This window comes from Falco punctatus, assembly GCF_963210335.1.
Source record: "Falco punctatus genome assembly, chromosome: 3".
Taxonomy (NCBI): domain Eukaryota; kingdom Metazoa; phylum Chordata; class Aves; order Falconiformes; family Falconidae; genus Falco; species Falco punctatus.
The window spans coordinates 70175740-70194079 of record NC_137582.1 but is presented as its reverse complement, the minus strand read 5'-3'; the positions used below and the strand labels follow the sequence as shown (position 1 = coordinate 70194079).

Sequence of the window (18340 nt, the reverse complement as noted above, 5' to 3'; positions counted from 1 at the left end):
ATCCCTCTCCCTTTAGTAGGGTAGCAGTGCTTCCACGCTCCACCCTTCTGCTCCACACAGGCACAGACATTTTCACCATTATTCTATCTGTTTTCAGGCCTTGATTTATTACTGTGAAGCACTAACCCAGCCCAACCTCCAGCTGCAGAAAGCAGCTTGCTTGGCTTTACGATACCTCAAGGTAAGAGGAATTCACTGTTGCACTTTGCTTTAAAGAAAGGACATCTGATAGGTACAAACAAGAAAATAGAAATCGCAATAGCAGCATCAGTAGTGTTTTTGTTTTGCATCACTGCACTGCATCCTTTTAGAGATACCATGTTGTCTGGGAACAGTTTAGAAGCTTCATTGCAAAAACAAGTGAGCTCTGCAATGACGACAAAGTTTATCTTTTGCATATCACCTTTTCCTCCCTCTCATACTGACTTTAGGAGACTTCCTTCCACATCTCAGAAAAAAAAATGTTCATCCATAGAGTACTGACTGAGAGGGGGAAAAAAAATCCTTTCCCCAGATAAAATTAGCTGTAATGCATGTGGCCTGCAGAAGTAGAAGAGAAAGAGGAAGGCAGGTCACAGCTCGTTTTGTGATAAATAGCTGTTGCATCTGGGCACTACAGCTTCAGCTAGCATCTCGTACTGTTGCTGCATTCCATTCCATGACAGGAAGGAAAAATGCACTTTTGTTTTGGCTGTGTAAAGCCATGGGAAACAGCAGCCACCCCAGCCTGACTGATATGGGACACTTGGGGCAAAAAATGTGTTCTGTGAGACAGACCCACCGCAGATGGACTGTTTGTCCCTCAAAATTGTCCCCTAGAGAAGACAGCTCTAATATGTGACTTCGTTCCAGCCTGATAATTATAATACAAAATTCAATATTGTTTAAATATGAAAAAACTTTTCCCTTAAATGAGATGCTAGCAGGCATCCCTGAGAGGAAACACTGAGGGGCATTACAGCTCTGCTGCATGTGGGGCACAGTGGGGTTTTTGATCTCTCAGGAGAAGGCCAACTGGGAACCAGCTGTGGGAACTGGAGCCAGAGACATTCAACTTGAGCATTGTGGCTCCAACACATCTTGAATAGTGACAATGGAGATTGCTGGGGAAAAAAACTACTGAGGGGACATATCATCATTTGGGATCTTCACATAAAAGCTGAAGCCTTTCTGGAAGATACTATTTGAGAGATGAGAATGCTACAATGGATAGGTGACTGTGGATGAGCTAACCCAATGGCAGTCTTACCCACATCATGTCAGCTGCACAAGGTCCTACTGTACATCTCTGAGGGGTTTTGCAGATCGCAACAAAGCTCTGTTGCTGTGGTCCCGTCACTCACAAGCATTTGAGCTGTAGTCATCAGCATGCACCCGATGCAGACTTGCCCTGAGTCACGCACGAGCAACCACACTGAAGACCAGACGGTGAGGTGTAATGGCTCTGGCAGCTAAGCCCTCATTCAGAGCATCGCAGACCAGACCTGTGCCCCCCGCACTGACAGGGCTCATCCAAATACTGACTGTTGCTCGGTACCTCTCCCAGGTGTCATGCCAGGGCAATGCCTGCCCTTCCTTTCACTCATCTCTCTTCTTGTCATGTTAAATAGCCTGCCAGAGACACTATGACACCTGCATTCCCCAAAGGCCTGACATTTTTGTAGCAGAGATCAGGATTCTTCCCTGCTTTCTTCCCAAAATAGCAGAAGCAAGGCAAAAATGTGGAAATGCTGGGGAGTGCAGGTGTCAGTGAGGAGCCTGCAGCAAAATAACAGGGCTGGCCAGGAAACGTGCCCCTGGCAGGCACAGCTATGGGTGGGAACAGCTTCCTCAGACCTACCAGCTTTGACACACTCAGTATGAAATCCATTCTCTTGAAGCCTGTCTCTTGTTCATCTCCCCGCCGTACCGACCCTGGCACTCCTATGGCCTTGTTCCGTGGCTCATCAGTCACCCAGCCTACAGTCAGAAGCAGCGGTCTGACCAGAAGGTCAGACAGATCTATGCACGTAGCACATAGGGTAGGAAATTTAGAAAGGATCCACACTGACAACAGAAAATACACATCCTCCAAGATGCTCCCCCTCAGGGGAACCCCATTCCTTGTGTCTCCAGCAAGGCCCTTCCCTTGGAGTAGGAAGGGCAGCGCAGAGGATGGTTTCTATGCAAGGTTGTGAAATAAAACCACAGCGTCCTGTGCAGTGCTAATGTGGTTCTTTGTGCACTTCCCAGGCTACTGAGAGTATTAAAATGCTGGTCACACTCTGCCAATCCGACAACGAAGAGATCAGAAAAGTGGCATCCGAAACCCTGCTCTCCCTTGGTGAGTTACCTGGTTTAGAGCATTTTAGTATTTTATTTTCTTCTTTAACAGAGCAGCGTGTTAAGACACCCGAGTTATACAAACATGTGACCCTAAACTGAAACAAAATTTTAACTAGAAACTCGAACAAGTAAGAAAATATATATTCTTAAAAATCTTTCCATTTGAAGATCATGAAAATGAGCCAAAAAGAGAGAAATCTAATTGTATGAGTCTGGAGGGGGAAGTAGAAAAGGAAAAATAGCAAAGAAGAAGTTGACAAACAGAAATAACTTGTAATGAATTTGAGAACCAAGCAGCCTTGATGAGGCAGGGCTGGCACACTGCCTGTTGTATCTCATCTATCATCCTCTTGATGGTCCCCTCCTATTACCCCTGTAATCCCGTAAGTCACACTTAAGTGCCATTAGCACTGCCAAGTGTTCATTTAACCTAAATTATCTTTATATGCTTATTTGGATAAACGCTAGCCTGCAAGTCCTCCTTTGCAGAGTACCTCAGGGCACCTTGCATTGACCCTCATTTGTCCTCGAGACGACAGATACCCTGTTCACTAACCTGTAATCTAGCTGCATAGCAGCGTGTGACTGCAAGTCCAGCTGCACAGTTTCAGGGCACCAGTGCTTCAGTAGCACAGAAAAATTTTGTTTTTCTGGCCTTTAGACTAAGCATGAATTTTTACTCCATGGGTGTGTGTCAATCTGTGACTTTAGTTATGCAAACTTGTCAAACATGCTTTCATTCACCAGCTGGGCAGGAATTCACTCTGCTGCTGGATGTGCTATATTACTCAGCTTATAAAACAACTGGCCCAGAGGCACTTTTGAAAACTCTGGGAGATTGTACTACCATTCTTCTAGATGACATACAGAGACCATTTTGGTTCCTAATGGCCAATTCAACACACTAAGCTCAATGCCATCTTCAGGGGCATATAGATGACAGTGCGCCTAAGACAAAATGGTTTAAACCACAAATAGTTAAATTTAGCAAATATACTGCTTCCTCTTTTCCAGAGATATATAAGCAAAGATGTAGGCAGACTCACTTTAAAATGCCAGGATGCGAGATGTGGGAAAACTTCATATTGTCCAAAGTAGCAGTGGATAAATGTCATCTGCCTCCAGTATATCACAGCTGCAGCTCAGACCTGGGCAAGCCCCATACGCCATTTAGTAAGACAAGTGTACAGATACTGGCATCTAATCATACAAGCCGTGTCTGCTTCTCTCTTGCTCTAGATAAAACCAGCAAATTACATGAGAAAATTTAAAAAAAAATAAGAATTTGAACATTCAAAGCATGCTTAAATTTTACAAGTGATTTCTGAAGTTGCCTTCAACAAGATGAATTTTAAGAAGGGGAAGAAGTTACTGGCAGATCAGTACTTTCTAACAGCAGCAAATCCAGTAGTTTAAATGTTGTAGGGCAATGATAAAACATGGTATCACGCTTAACATTTTGCATTCAGGTGAAGATGGGAGGCTGGCATATGAACAGCTGGACAAATTTCCCCGGGAGTTTGCTAAAGTTGGAAACCGCCGTGGAACTGAAACTGCCACAGCTTTTTAGGTGGAAAAAAACCTGCCTACATTTAACAGGCATTAAGGTAGGATGGAGCTGCACTTCACTGTGGAAAGCAGAAGAAAGACTTTGAAGAATTCTATGAGAATGTCCCAAAATGTAGCAATTTACAGACTTCTTAAAGAAAAGCAAAATCTAAAATCCAGCTTAAGGGTTCCTATTGGCTCCTCTTTGCAGCTCATGATGGAACAGTTGGATGCTAAGGAGCAAAACTTTCCTGATTCATAACAAATAACATAATTGCAGTTATTCAGCCTCAACAAACTTCTGCGAGTTTTTAGGATTTGGCATCTTCATATATTTTACTATTACATTTACTTCCTTGATGTTGTCATGAAAGCTTGAGACACGTGATATATCTAACAAGGACAAGTAGGAGGTCACCTGAACAGGACTGCAAAGAAGCTTTTGCTAAGCATCTGCTGCCATGCCATGACCCCAGCAACAGTCCAACAGCAGGGAACACCACTCAGCTTTCTCAGCTTTGTCTAAGTAATGAAATATAGAGCAAGTTTCTTCAAGTTTTGCCTCCAGAAACAGCATGATGTAAACCCTAGGAGGTGTCACTTTGGTGAGTCATACCAAATGCCTCCACTGGTCTTTTATTTCCTTTCTCTTGCCCTCCAGCAATGAGCCATCATTAATTTAGAGATTTGTGAGTGGGATCAAACAATCACATAGGTTTCTGAAAACTAAATGAAAAGGTAAAGTGCATTTATTTATTCCCAGAAGTGAATACAACTAATTGCATGAGCCCCCAAAGCCATGTGGTCCTATATGTTGTAGGCAGGATTGAATTTCATAGACTCTAATTAGTGGATCATAGCTTCTATAGATGTTTTCAATATAAAGAACTAAAACTAAAGTGGACCTCAGAGGCAGTAATAAACAGAGGGTGAAGTGAATGCATTGCCCCCCCCCCCAGCTCACTGCAGGGATGAAAGACAGCCAGTGCTTCAAACTGTTGATTATGAGCCTTAAGTTAACAGTGGAGGTGAATAGTTTAACAGAAGAGTGTTCCTGTGCTGTGTTCATTATGCATGAAATGCTATTTAGATGTCAACTCAAGTACCCAAATTTGCATAGACTACATAGAAAAGATTGCAAACAATTCACATCAAAAGGAAGCCTTGTGTGCCAGACACACTGGCAGGCAGGGGACGTTGTTTTGGGTTTTTTTACTGTGAATGTTACAACAATGTACATATCTGTATATTTATAAATATATATATTCTTCCTTTAATTAAAGTACATTTTGTACAGTTCAAAATGCTTACTTGTTTACTAAGGGATATAGACACTTTTTGCAGAAGGTGAAACCACATTTTATACCACACCTATCCCATCAGCTGAACTCTTCCAAGGTGTCCCTTTTGTACTGACTTCTGCTTTTTTTTTTGCTTTTAGTTTTGTGGCATTTGTACTCACCATATTTCCTATCATATTTAAGTTATAATAAAGATTATTTTTTAATTACCAAGCACATCAGTCCATATGTATAGTCACTTTTTACCAGCAGCCTCTCCACTGTGAGGCTCATACAACCTTCACATGCAATCAGCTCCCAGTATCATAGGTGGCTCTTACATCCACTACTTGCAGCTGGATTTCGGGCAAACTGTAACAGTTGTTTAAACATATTAAGGAGAAAAGCTTTAGGAAATATTTGCCTTTTCAAGCCTGGTCACCTGGACAAGACTATAGGACAATCTCAAACAGTTTAGCTAAATTATATGAAATCATCTGCTAGATTTCTTACAGCATAGAAATAATTTGTGTTTCATACCAGATCAACTTTGTTAAGATCTAGAAGAACATTACTTTAATATATTCCAAAAATATCTAAATTAGAGCAAGTGAACAATACATGTAGCAAGGACTGCTGCCTGAAGGCAGACAGAAACCTGCCACTTCTTGTGCAGGGGGAGAAATTGTGCAATATTAGTTTGTGTTTCAAAAGGCACAACTTATGCATTTTCATCTTTCTGCTGGCTAAGGGTGGGGTGGTGGTGGTAGTAAGCAGCAAAACATTCTAGCAACCTAAACACAAACCACAAAAATACAAAAAGTAGAGAAAGGATGAAGCTATAGTGAAAACAACTGTTCTTCGTTGTACATCTGTGAGGTGAACCAAAGCACATTTTAAAAAAGCCAGCTTTAAACTACAATGCTGCTTTGGAAGCAAGGGGAGGACTGTGCTCTGTGTTCCTTCTCTGGTTGCTTCAATGCATGTGTGCAGGCACTTGCTTCCATCCCTGAGCATCAGCAAGAGGCATATTTTTGAAAAGAGAATATTCTTGTATTCCCACATCTGTCAGTATGTATTGTAGGTAGAACCTATCTGTCAAAAGCTCACTTATAATTTACGTATCACAGCACTGAACATGATTTTGTTAAAGCAAAAGCTATGTCGTCATTGGGTTGTAGGTGCTACATTCTCAACTGTCACTTAGGAACAAGTGACATGAGTTTACTTTCAGGCAAGCACTAGCACCCTATGTTTCTAGCCACTCCTAGTTTAAGTTCAGAGCAAACCAGCTTTGTGCATCATTCAAGAAATTTGTCAAAAAAGGCTCCACAAGAAGTAGCAGAAAATATGCTGAAGAGGCTCTGGGACTGCTACCAAACATTCACTGATTACTTCTTCCCTTCTATGAACACAGACTCTTCCCAAACAGAACACACTCCTTCTCTCACAAACACTCAGGCTCATGGGGCAGACCTGGGGAACACAGCACTGCCTATCAAGCACAGCAAAGGGGCTGCTCACTTAATACAGGTGCCATGCCAAGCAGAGCTTATACCTACTTTCATCTCATTGTAGTTTAAATCCACCCTTTGAGAAGTCTATTAATCTAAAGCTGATCTGTTACACCATTATAACCATTAGAAACCATGTATACAGCTCATACAAACCAGAAAGCAGCAAATCCGGCTCTCAGTAAAGTCAGTGAGGAAATTCACAGGAATTTTAGTGGGAATGGTTAGACCAAATTTGGTTCCTGTTGTGGTATCTGAGACAGACAAGCTGGAACCTGGGATGTAGATGTATAAAGGCTAAATTTCACTTTGAGCATTAAAACTGTTTTAGACAAATAAAACAAAGAATCAAATTCTAACATGATTCATGACAATATATTTAAAAAATCACTTTAAGAAAAAACCAAACAAAATTCCATAACTTTATGCCCTCAGGGCAACAAACCCTTGAAAAAGTTACAAACCTTAAAGCTTCCAAAACCAGAAGGCAAATAAAAAGGAACAAACCATGTATTTGTCTCATAACTTACATGTTTTTATTCTCTTTCCTACCATATTAATGCAAGAGCTCTGCTTTGCGGAATAGGAAAAACCAGATGCATAGAAGTGAATGTAACAGGATGGACACTTACCAACTAGCAAAGAAACCAGCAGGCAGTTATTACAAAACTTTTCATACAGCTGTAGTAGGTTGAATAAAACCAATTTAAATGTCTGGGTCACCCCAGAAAAGCATATTAGGAAAAAGTTCTTGTACCAAAATAACTCAGAAGTACAGACTGAAAGAGATTGGGACCTCACCAGGAAAAGCATGCTGGGGAAAGGGGTTTGCCTGCTGGTTTTGTTGGTGGCTTTTACCTCGTGCTTTTCATGAGCTATAGTGGTTTTCACTAACCTCACCATGCTGTTATTGTCTCCCTGCATTCTGCCTCGTTGATAGAAACCCATAGCACCTCTATACTACTCTAGCTACAGTAGCAGCTTAAGTTAGGCTGCCCAGAGTGTCACACTATCGTTAAGATTCCTCCTGTACCCAGCACACCTTCAGAAAAGGTATATACTGTAGCTTTACCCTATACTGCAGTCTGTTATATACAGATCATTGCTGACTAAGCATTCAAAATTAAGAGTCAAGATATACAGTCTGGCAGTCGTACTAAGTACAAACCCCTGCTTTGCTGATTTGCAATCAAATTATCCTGATTAAAGGATGCACAGCACCTGCCTTCAGACAGCTGCCATGCCCCCAAGACTGTGACAGAGGTATCCTTACACCCAGGGGTCTGACCTTGAACACTGCCGATCACATTTCATTACAGGCAGTTGTTGGCAGATCAACAAAGCAGCAGCAAATTAAAGTTTCTCAGAATACCATTATCATTTGCTTAACTACTCTGTTATTACAGGAATAGAAAGAGAAATGAACATTTTCTGAAGAAAACATTGATAATGCAATTCAGTCTCAAAAACAGCACAGGAAACACATGGCCTTGGCAGATTTGCAAACTTCCTGCTCAAAATCTCAAATCCAGTTCTGAAAAGCAACCTCAGATAGACCTTAAGGAAAAAAGTAAATGATCACACATCAAACTTCCTTGCAAGAATCCACGACCAACTTCATTACTTATGCACAGGCTGCAACACATGACAACACTGTAGGTCCCCCATATAAGCAACACTATGCCAAACACCAAGCCAGTTTCATCGCCCAGCCAAGTAGTTATTATGGCCTAATTTACTTCTCCACACATTGTCTTAAATACAATAGGTGTTTACACTAAATTGCTATTTTTATTAAACAGATTAAAAGTTCTTCCTCCCACAAACCATACACACACCCCAGTTTGCTTGCCTCTGCTCATCCCTGCACAGCTGCTCCTCCTTGAAACATCTGACACCTGCAAATGGCCTGTCTCTCCACACCTCAGTCTTACATATCTGTAAAATGTGTCCTCTCAGGACAATTATGGGAGAAGTGCTATGACACAACAGATGCATCCCACTTCTGAGAAGCCTTTGGATACTTCAGTGAAAGATGACACTGTGGCCATAGCCTCTGCAACAAAAGGGAGTCAGCATGCTGGTCAACTTGGTACACAAAAGCATTTATGACTTCTTGGAAAGAATCATATTCTGCAGTTAGGTTCCAGAACTGATAATTTTATTCTGCTAGACAATGTTCTCTGTAATTTAGCTGGATATGAAATTCCTTTGTCTTTAGCTATGTTAAATTTCAGCTGTTATATAGCTGTGTTCAGTGGTAAATGAGTTTCCTCTTATTAAACAAAATTAAAAGGTCAGATGGTTGTAAAAGAACTAATTACACAAATGTGTACAATTTCTACACATTTGACAGGCCTTTCACACATGCATACAAAGTTTCTAGACTTACTATGTAACATAGTTCTAGTACATGCACATTTTTAAAAGAACTCAGGAATTTCCAGGACAGCAACTGAAACTTGAACTCTTTAGAATATTTTTAAATAACAATTAATGCCACATCATAAAAATTCTGACACTTTCATGCATTAATATTTCTAAGAAGGTGTAGGGAGATTGTTTGATCAAGGACCAATACATATGTGATGGAGATACAGGAATAAAACCCACAACATGCACTGCCACAATTCAACTCTCACTTCTGGTCTTCTCCTGCAGTATGTTTTTTCAAGCATTTATATAATGAACTATTCTCTCTGCTAATGAACTAAGAAATAAAACCATAGTAGCCTTGGTTTGAACAGTTCAGTAGCATGTATACATGCACTCAAGTGGCATATGCCTTGATGTAAAAAGTTGTTCTGTTACAATATACCCAATCTGCCCCCATGAAGAACCTTCATGATTTATTCTGTATACATATACAGGATCCAGCTACTCAAGGAAGCATCTTGTCTTTATTTAAACAAAAAAAAAATATCAAGAAAAAGCACAAGATTTAAATCTTATAAGCATTCTTTACCATCTTGGTGAGATTAAGGAAAAGCCAGATGCAAGTAATGCATAAAAATTCAGGATTTGTTACTTCCTGGCAGTTTTATTCTAACTGCAGCACCTGTGTTACAGTAGTTCAGAGCAGGAGGCAAAACCATGGAGAAGTTGCACTTGCTGCCCCAGTTGGATCAGCCTACCTGGCCACCTAATTATGCAGCAGTGCTTTCTTCCCTTCTATAGCCTCTACAAATGCAAAATATTCCTTATGTTTAAAAAACAAAGCCACTTCTGAAAAATTACTTAACTATGAATAACTATGATGTCTTCTATCTCAGATTCTAAGCAATTTTCTCATAGTTCTCCTATAGTAGTAAATAAACAAAATTTAACTTTTTATAAGTCTTGATGCAGTGCACTTTTAAGTCACTTGACAGTATTATCTATTTCTTCTGAACAGAAAGCCAAGGTTACTCTACAAAGCAGTTACCCAGTTTATTTTTTAACATATCAACATTAAAGGACACACTTTTGTCACTAGTTCTGCACTGTGATGGAAAGAATTGAATCTGAACACCCTCTAGAGCACAAACTGGAAGCTATAATCCTTGTTTACAAAGCCCCCAGGAAAGCATAATGCTTCACAAATTCAAGGTGAAATAACAAGACAGAAGGAATATTACCTCCTGCAATGGTTCTAACATTCCCCAAGTATCAACAACTGAAACCAGTTGTGAAACATCTATTAACTTACTCAGACCCACAGGAAGAGAGTTAAGATATGGAAGGAATCTTAAAAGGTGCCAAATCAATAGCTCCACAGATATGTTCATGTATACCCTGAAATGCCTGTTTTGGCAGGGCCCAATAGATCCATAGACCAAAACCCCTCTCAGTATCTGCCTCCTGAAAGCCACTCAGCTTCAAGCTCTTCACAAGCTAGTGCAACAGCCAGCCACCATCTTTTAAAGCTTATCCTTGGAAGGCCCTGTTACTTGCAGAACAATTGCAAAGTTCACTCAGGACTGGAAATCCTGTATTCAACTTTCTTTCCCCTTCTACCTCAGTGCCTTCAACTGCAAGCACTCCTCCTGCCCTGCCCCATATGTCAGAACAGGTGCTCAAAGTTTTAAAGAATGCTTTTTATCCCTGTAAACCCTTCAGAACATTACTACCTTGCTAAAAAGGTGCCTCATTTCTTGGTATACCAGTGCAGTACTTTGAAAATGTAGAGTTTCCTTTCTGAATAGCTCCAAAGTAAGTGTAGGCTGCTGTTATTTGGAGCAAGAACACCCCACCTTTTCTTTATAAGCCAATAAATGTATTTCTAAAAGATACTGTCTAACACTTTCTACTTCAGCTCTCATCTGTACATCTTGAAAATGCTCCCTTTAAAAGACAGAGGCAATTAAACAAGCCTGAAAAGCATAGATCTAACTAAACTTTGACAAGATCTTGACTAATTACCCTTTCTTGATTTTCTGAAGCCTCACCAAGAGCACACAAGCTTTATTTTGCTTTCCCTATCCACTAAAACCACACTGTTCAAAAATTCTGCAAATTTAAGGAGTTAAATCTGCCCAGGTACTCCCTAAAAACACTGAAAGCTTCTATCTACAGTAGCCAAAATTTTCTTAAATCTAAAACTAGCCATTCCCCACACCATTATGAGGCAGTTTTGGTATGGCAATGATTTATTTATCAATTTTCATGTATCATATCAGACCAACTGATAAGATATTTACACAACTGTTTGAAATACACAGTATTTGCATTTATACAAGCAACTAAGTGCAGCCTGTAGTAAGTTTTCTACACAGTATCCAGATACTCCCACTGCTACATAACTCCAGTTAAAAACCAACACTTGTAATGCAATGCTTCCACAAGTTTCTATGCCTGAGAAGTTTCAGTATATCCTTTCAAAAGGAAGCCTGCAATTAAAAACCACATAATCCTATTTGTCATTCCAGCTGCAAATTATTTCCTTCCTTTGAAGCAATAACTGACATACTCCCCCTTAAGCCACCTGATACTTGTGATGGCCCTTCTTCAGAGTTGCTCTCTGCATCAAGTTCACAGTTAAGCTCTTCATTTTCTTTTTTGGACTCCTCTATAGCCAGACTCTGCATCATCTCAAAATTGTCAGGTGCTTGCCCAGTTAGCCTCTAGAACGAAACAGGAGACAGTGAACTTAAGACTTTTTCTACTTAACCAGTGAAATAAGACAGCGCATACTGAAATAAGAAAATTATATAAACAGTTGCCAAATGAAGATAATTAAAACATTCCTCAAAAAAATCTTAAGACAAGTTCAACTGAAATTGCTATCTCTAACTCACAGAGCACATCTGCTTTGTTGACTGTTCAGTCTTCCTTGGGTCCTTCAGTAGGACATGTTTTGTCTTAGGCAACCTAAAATATGGGAAACTGCTTCCCAAGTTAAATATTACTATAATACTATATAGGTTTAATTTTATAAAGATTACTATACAACAATTAAGTTCATTATTTTTAATCAGAGATAGTGAAGCTACATTAGATCTAGATGAACAAGAAGATGCACCATTTTCTAACACTTGATAAACCTAACCTGATCTAAGGAAGAAAAACCGGACTGTCAGAGGCTGCTTTTGAGGCTTCTGGTTGTTTGATGTATCACTTAAGGCTCATTAAAAGCCTCAGAAGTGAGCAGCTTACATAAGTGAACTTAACAAGGAACTGTGGAAAAGTTTCCAACTACACTAGTTCTTTAAGTTCTTAAGACATTTAATTTCTGCCTGTGGCTTTATCACTCGAAAGCAGCACTCCCTGAATACCAAAATGTTTCAAGTGTAGCAAATTAGTGGAGTCTTTCCAGATTGATCTAAATAATTGCACTAACTGAAAATTAACTCCATCAAGTTGCTTGCAGTAATCTTCCATTTTGTTTCCACTTCCCCAGACTAGTCAGGGAATCAAAGCATTTGCCAGACACACAGCTCCATATCCCAGTCCAGAGCTCAACCCTACAAAACCAACTTATAGTTTTAGTATCAAGGTTCTACAGCTATGTATTTATTACAGCTTCAGAGGCTGTTACAATCTACTCCTGGTGGAGAAGTCATGGAATCAGTGGCAGAACTACCTGCCCCCAAGGAATTCTAAGAGGAAGCTGTTTTGAAATTTACAAGTTTATGAACCCTACAGACCATGTATTACCCATTTTTGGGTCACAAAATTGGCAGTCCCTCAGTGAAACCCTGACTTTAAAGAGCACAGGTGCCTCCCCCCTCCCTTTCACTGCTCCACTTTGAGGACCTAAACTTGAAACAGGGACATAAAGGACACAAACACTTCATTTAGCCAGCAGCCTCACACAGACTATTAGGCATGTGATTTTAAGTTCTCAGGAAAGTGAAAATGAACCCTTCCTTCCCTTGTCACCATTCCTATCATGCAAAGCCTATTAAGACAATAGGTTCAAACGCCTCTTCAGGAAACATTGCTCTTAGTACCTTTTCATTACTCCTGTGGGCTCCAAGGTAGGAAAAACTCATCCCCTAGAAGGGGCTTTATGCCTCTAAATTAGGGTAATTCCACAGGAAACAGGTAAAGATAGTAATTTTAAAATGAAGAGTTGTACATACACAAAACAGAATTCATTAAATATATCTTTGCTGATTTCTCCCTTTTTCCTTCTACAAGATTAGCTCAAAATTCCTTTAAGTACCTCAATCATGTTGGTCATGTAATGCACATGTTCAGCAAGGGACATTAACTCCTCATTTTCTTCTTTCAGGCGAGCAATTTCACCATCTTTCTGTTCGATTTCTTTGTGCAGCTAAGTTCAAATGACAAAATGTTAAAACAGGAAGACAATAGCCAGTGATAAAGAAATTATCTTTCACTAGCTACCTTCTCATTTTCTTGAAGCACTTCATACAGAGCCTTCCTCCTTTCTTCAGCCACTTCTTTCCAATACTGAGATGAAGGACTTCCTGAAGTATGAAGCTACAGTAAGTCTGTGCCAAGACTGAATTCTTGAGATCACCTTAAGCTATCTAACTTTTATAGAAGTGTTCTATGAACTGTGATAAAAACTCTCCATATAGTTTTCCCAGGGATCAGTTATAAGTTTACAACTAGAGACATAAGCTTACAGAAAACAGTGATCCTACACTGTATTAATGGCTATACAGGCAGTCTTCAAGAAGCTGTTCAAGCATTGGCAGCCAAGCCAAAGCAACAAGACTTCTTTTTAACACTGTTACACACAATGGTCCTCAGCTACTGGTTACCATGAACTCATTCTTATATGCTACAGAGAATTACATATCATTAATTCCTGCTAGCCACTAAAAAAAAGAAAGCCCTTACCTAACTGACAAAACCATGTTTCAAGTTATATTCCAATGGAAGCATAGCATTTTAAGTGCAAGAAAATATTTCAGAAATCGCCACATACCTTTTATCATGAGATCTACAGCTTGAATGCCATTATTCATATTCTCATTGTCTTGCTCTTTGTCCACAGACACCTCAGCTTTACAAGCCTTTGAGGTAAACTTGTTATTCCAGAGTTTCCTTTTGACTGAAGATTTCTTCTGCATAAAACACAGGCAGGTTTAACTTCAGAGCAACATTTCAGCTTTTTTAAAACTACAAACTTGTAAATGTGCCTACTCATGACTGCAAGTCAGTCATTACGAGCCCCACTTTCTTCACCTTAGAGTTCCAATTTAGACATCATCTTTGATACCCACAGGTTTAACAAGAAAATTTTAACATTTCCTGAAGTACTCTGAAATTGCTATTTTTTAATATTACTAAAAAAGTAAGCTTGTATCATACTAATAAGCAGCTTGCATGTTTTTTCAAGTATATTAGTTTTCAGTTAAAAGCTCAAAAGCATTTTGCTACGAGTAGAAATAACTACACAGCTATAGGTTATCTTTGAACTCATACCTCATTACATCTGCCCACCAGGCAACCTGTTGCTGAAGGCTGAATCATTTTAAGAGTCCGTCTCGGGGCAGCACTGCATGCTGTGTCTGTGAGGTACTTCTAGAAAGACAAATATGGCTTCACACAGTTGCTACTCTTCCCTACATAAACTGAATCTTAGGAATTAGTTACATTTCCATTAAGGTAACCCATGGTTCATCCTTCCAAGGGAAAAAGATGGTACTTTAGCCTATGTTAAGGTTTATGTAAAGAAGTGCATCTAGTTACTTGTAGCAAAGACTGATCTTAATCACATTAAGCTATGCTCAGTCCCCACCTCTCAGAAAACCCTTACCTTTCAAATAGGAATTTGAACAGGTCTTATAATAGCAGAAATATTCTGACCAGACTTCAAGACCATTTACAGTGCTGTGACACATGAACTTCAGCCGAAGCTCTCAAAGTTGTATTTGACAACTTCAATTAGACATTGAGGGACAAGAGACAAAAGTGACTGCAATTGCAAGTTTATGTGGTGAAGTCACACACATCACTTCAAGCAGTACCTGAAGTTTTTGCTACCTGTGAACACACCCTCAACTGGTGTTCACTGAACTAATGTATTGCTTCGATTATCCATTAAAGCGGGTCTAAAGCTTCCTTGCGTCGATGCAGACAGGCTATTGTTTTGTATGAACAGTATGTTTATCACCTTTCCTGCCATGCATAAATACCCATTTCCTGCATTAAAGTGTTCTGATTGGGTTGGTTAAGCTGCCACCATGGGACAGCAAACAATGGCAGACAACCAAGCAAGAATAGCCAGAATACAATGCCATACCAGCGTGAGAAAGTTACTGATTCACACTGTACTTCACATGACAATTCACCTTTCCCACGGTAGTTTCTGCCACCAATTATACTACTGTTGAACTACAAAACAAACACTAAATGCTGTGGGAACAAGAATCACACCGTGTGTCAGACACTGCTTGCTGCTATTGGAAGTCAAAGTTAAGTATACTCTGCCAAGAAATTATTGACCAATACCTGAGTTAACCCCTTAGAAGTGCAGAAATACACACTAAGGAACTTATACCCTAGAGTCACTATAGGACAAGATTACTACGTATACCAGTCAGACATCAATTGGCAGTTTTCATTAATATCAGAAATTTTCATTACAATCACTCTATCCGTCATGACAGAGGACTACTAACCTCTTATTTTGTATGGTATTTGTACAACTCACATTACAGTCTATGTTAAAAAGTTCAACAGAAGTGTCTTGTAGTAAGACTGGAATAGGTTATAAGCTTTAGTAACTTATCAGTCACCTCTTAAGAGCCTAAATCCTTTCAGCATTTCCACCAATTCTAAGGCAATTATGGCTCATAAGGGTGACTTCAGAAAAAGAACGGCCTGCACAAACACTTCAGTTAAAACATGCTCAAGTCAAAACAGACTTAACCAAGGTAGGTAGCCAGCACCTAAAAAAAAATACCATATGGGACAGATAGCAAGCTCAGTGTCAAAGTAAAAAGGACTTGCTGAGCAGCAAGAAAAAACCAAAAGTAGTCACAAGCACATATGGCCAAGCAGGACAGTGTTCCCAAGCCATATTGCCTGCCAAGAGGTTACTCAAGCCAGGAGGACAGAACCCTGGTAGAAGCACACTGCAACAGATCCCTTTGCATTCCCTCAGTGGATATAAAACAGACAGATGGAACGTTTCCCAGAGAACTGAGTGCAAGCCTCTGAATAAAGCAATCACAGCGTTTCAGATATTCTTCGTAAATTTCATCTATTTTTTATCCCTTATCTGCTCCCATATTCCAGCTTCAAGACTTTAAAACCCATACCTGCAAAGATCCTGATGATTTTGCTGCATTCATTTTCTGTGTCATTTTGAAATTCATAGGATCACTAAAAAAAAAGGAAAATATTAGTAACACCCGCCCGCAACTAAAGCTCAGGGACACTAGTTACAAAATGATACTATTTCAGTTTAACCATTTCTCTGACAGCATTAAGACCCCTGCCACGAATCGCGTGGTCGTTAGGCTCCCCCGGCGCCCCTCACGCCCCCCCCCCACCCCGACACGAGCTGCGAGCTCGCTGGGCACGCGAAGCCCTGAGGGGGACACCTCGTGCCGCCACACCAGCCCACCGCAGACGCCACTACGGACCACAGCCCCCCTAGGCCCTTCCACGGGAACGGTGTCCCACACTCTCTCAAGATGGCGGGGGGAGGTGAAGGGGACGGCGCCCTCCCGCTCCCGCCAGCCGTGCCCGAAACGTTCCTCCCCGCTCGCCGGCGCGGCCAATGGGGAAGAGAGGCGGGAGCCCGCCAAGACCCGAAAGCGGCCATGACAACCTGCGGTCTCCCGTGCGCCCAACCGAGAGGGAACCCGAGGCCCAGCCGTCCGCTTCCCCCAACTGCCTGCCGGCCCACCCGCGCCCATGCCCGGCCCCGCTCACCGCTGCCGCGCAGCCCCGCCAGCGCCCGCACACACAACCAGCAACCCGCACCCGCCCGCCGTGCGCCTATAAGGAGTGCGGGGGGGCGGGGTCACCGTCACGTGATCCGCCGGCCACTTTCCGAGCCAATCATAGGCCTTGTTCGCCCATGCCGCCGGCGGAGCCACGCCCCGCGGGCCGGTGGCGGGAGGCTGGGGGCCTGAGGGGGCCGAGGCCGGCGGGCGGTTCGGCGGAGCCGGTGTCTCCGGAGGTGGGGCGGGAGAGCTGTGCGTCGTGAGGAGAAGGTAGAGTACAGCACTGGGTTATGAGGCACCTCAGCTATGAACTGCACGTCCTGGCCCTTCCAGGGCCTCGGGGACGGGGGGGCCTGTCTGGTGCCGCCTGCCCCTAGGCTGGAGTCATCTGAACTGAAGCTGTAGGAAATGAAACACACAAGCCTTGCCTGGTGCTCACCTGGCTGTTGCAAGCCTGCTTAGGTCTACTGGTTCCCTACTCAAAACCTTCCAGTGCATTGAAACTGGATACTAAGTCTCTCCAACTGCTTCCTCACTGCTTTCTCACTTCTGTTATTTGTTGTATTTTATAAAGACATTGTACCAAGCCAAATTTAATCACATAGCAACTTTTACCATTATCACTCCTATCTAAATACAGTACAGGCTGCAAAACCAAGGAAGAAAATTAACATGGTTAAGCCACAACAACTGATAAACAACAATTTTACATACGACATAGACTACAGCTCTGCATTAATTATGCATAAGGTATGCTGTTAACTTTGTTAGAGGCCACTTTACAAATATGTTCTCACAAATATTTGCACATTCATTTATGCTAATAGTGTTTTCTGCTGACTTGTGAGTGAATGTAGTTAAGGACATATTCCTTGCAATCCAGGTCTCATAGCTAGCTTAGAGCAGCTATCAACATTTTTTCCAGGCGATATGATGGAGGTATTAGACATTAGGATAATTACAGAGACAAATGTTTATTTAACATGCCATTCTGTCAGTCTCCTGTTTGGAAATAAACCGTATGGCAATTACAAGGGGAAATGGCCTTAAGGGGAATGTCATGGAACAATGAAAGAAAGGCAGAACATAAAAAATGATGAATTGGGAAATCTTTAAACAAGGATAAGGAAATAATGCTGATCTCTCTTGCATAAACTTGTTCGGCCTCCCATTGATCCATTTAAACTCATTGTCCACAATATCCTTTGGCAAGTACTTCTAGAGCTCAAATATCCATTGTCTGAAGGACTCCCTCCTTTATTTTTTCATTTGAACCCAATTCCTATAGCTTCGTTTGATGTCCCTAGTCCTTGTACTG

The 18340-nt window shown here is 41.2% G+C and overlaps 2 protein-coding genes across 7 annotated transcripts in view; one reads left to right on the top strand and one right to left on the bottom strand.

Moving 5' to 3' along the window:
* Positions 1–5390, top strand: part of RIPOR2 (RHO family interacting cell polarization regulator 2) — a 70290-nt gene extending 64900 nt beyond the window's left edge. For both annotated transcript variants that reach the window (XM_080378541.1, XM_080378542.1), the window contains 3 exons: positions 98–181; positions 2233–2323; positions 3795–5390. In XM_080378541.1, coding sequence (XP_080234667.1) covers positions 98–181; positions 2233–2323; positions 3795–3895 — 276 coding nt within the window. In that variant the 3' untranslated portion in view covers positions 3896–5390. The remainder of the gene's footprint in view (positions 1–97; positions 182–2232; positions 2324–3794) is intronic.
* Positions 5391–9580: 4190 nt separating this feature from the next.
* GMNN (geminin DNA replication inhibitor) lies at positions 9581–17029 on the bottom strand (the record flags this gene model as incomplete). 5 transcript variants are annotated; one of them, XM_080378554.1, is made up of 7 exons in its annotated part: positions 9581–11769; positions 13314–13424; positions 13499–13581; positions 14049–14187; positions 14549–14647; positions 16390–16453; positions 17009–17029. In XM_080378554.1, the coding sequence occupies 6 exons, from the start codon at positions 16444–16446 to the stop codon at positions 11566–11568; spliced, it is 693 nt and encodes a 230-aa protein (XP_080234680.1). In that variant the 3' UTR covers positions 9581–11565. The 5 variants fall into 5 exon arrangements, with proteins under 5 accessions (XP_080234680.1, XP_080234677.1, XP_080234678.1 ...); XM_080378551.1 differs by lacking the exon at positions 17009–17029 and adding an exon at positions 16675–16898; XM_080378552.1 differs by lacking the exon at positions 17009–17029 and adding an exon at positions 16717–16898.
* Positions 17030–18340: the final 1311 nt, after the last annotated feature.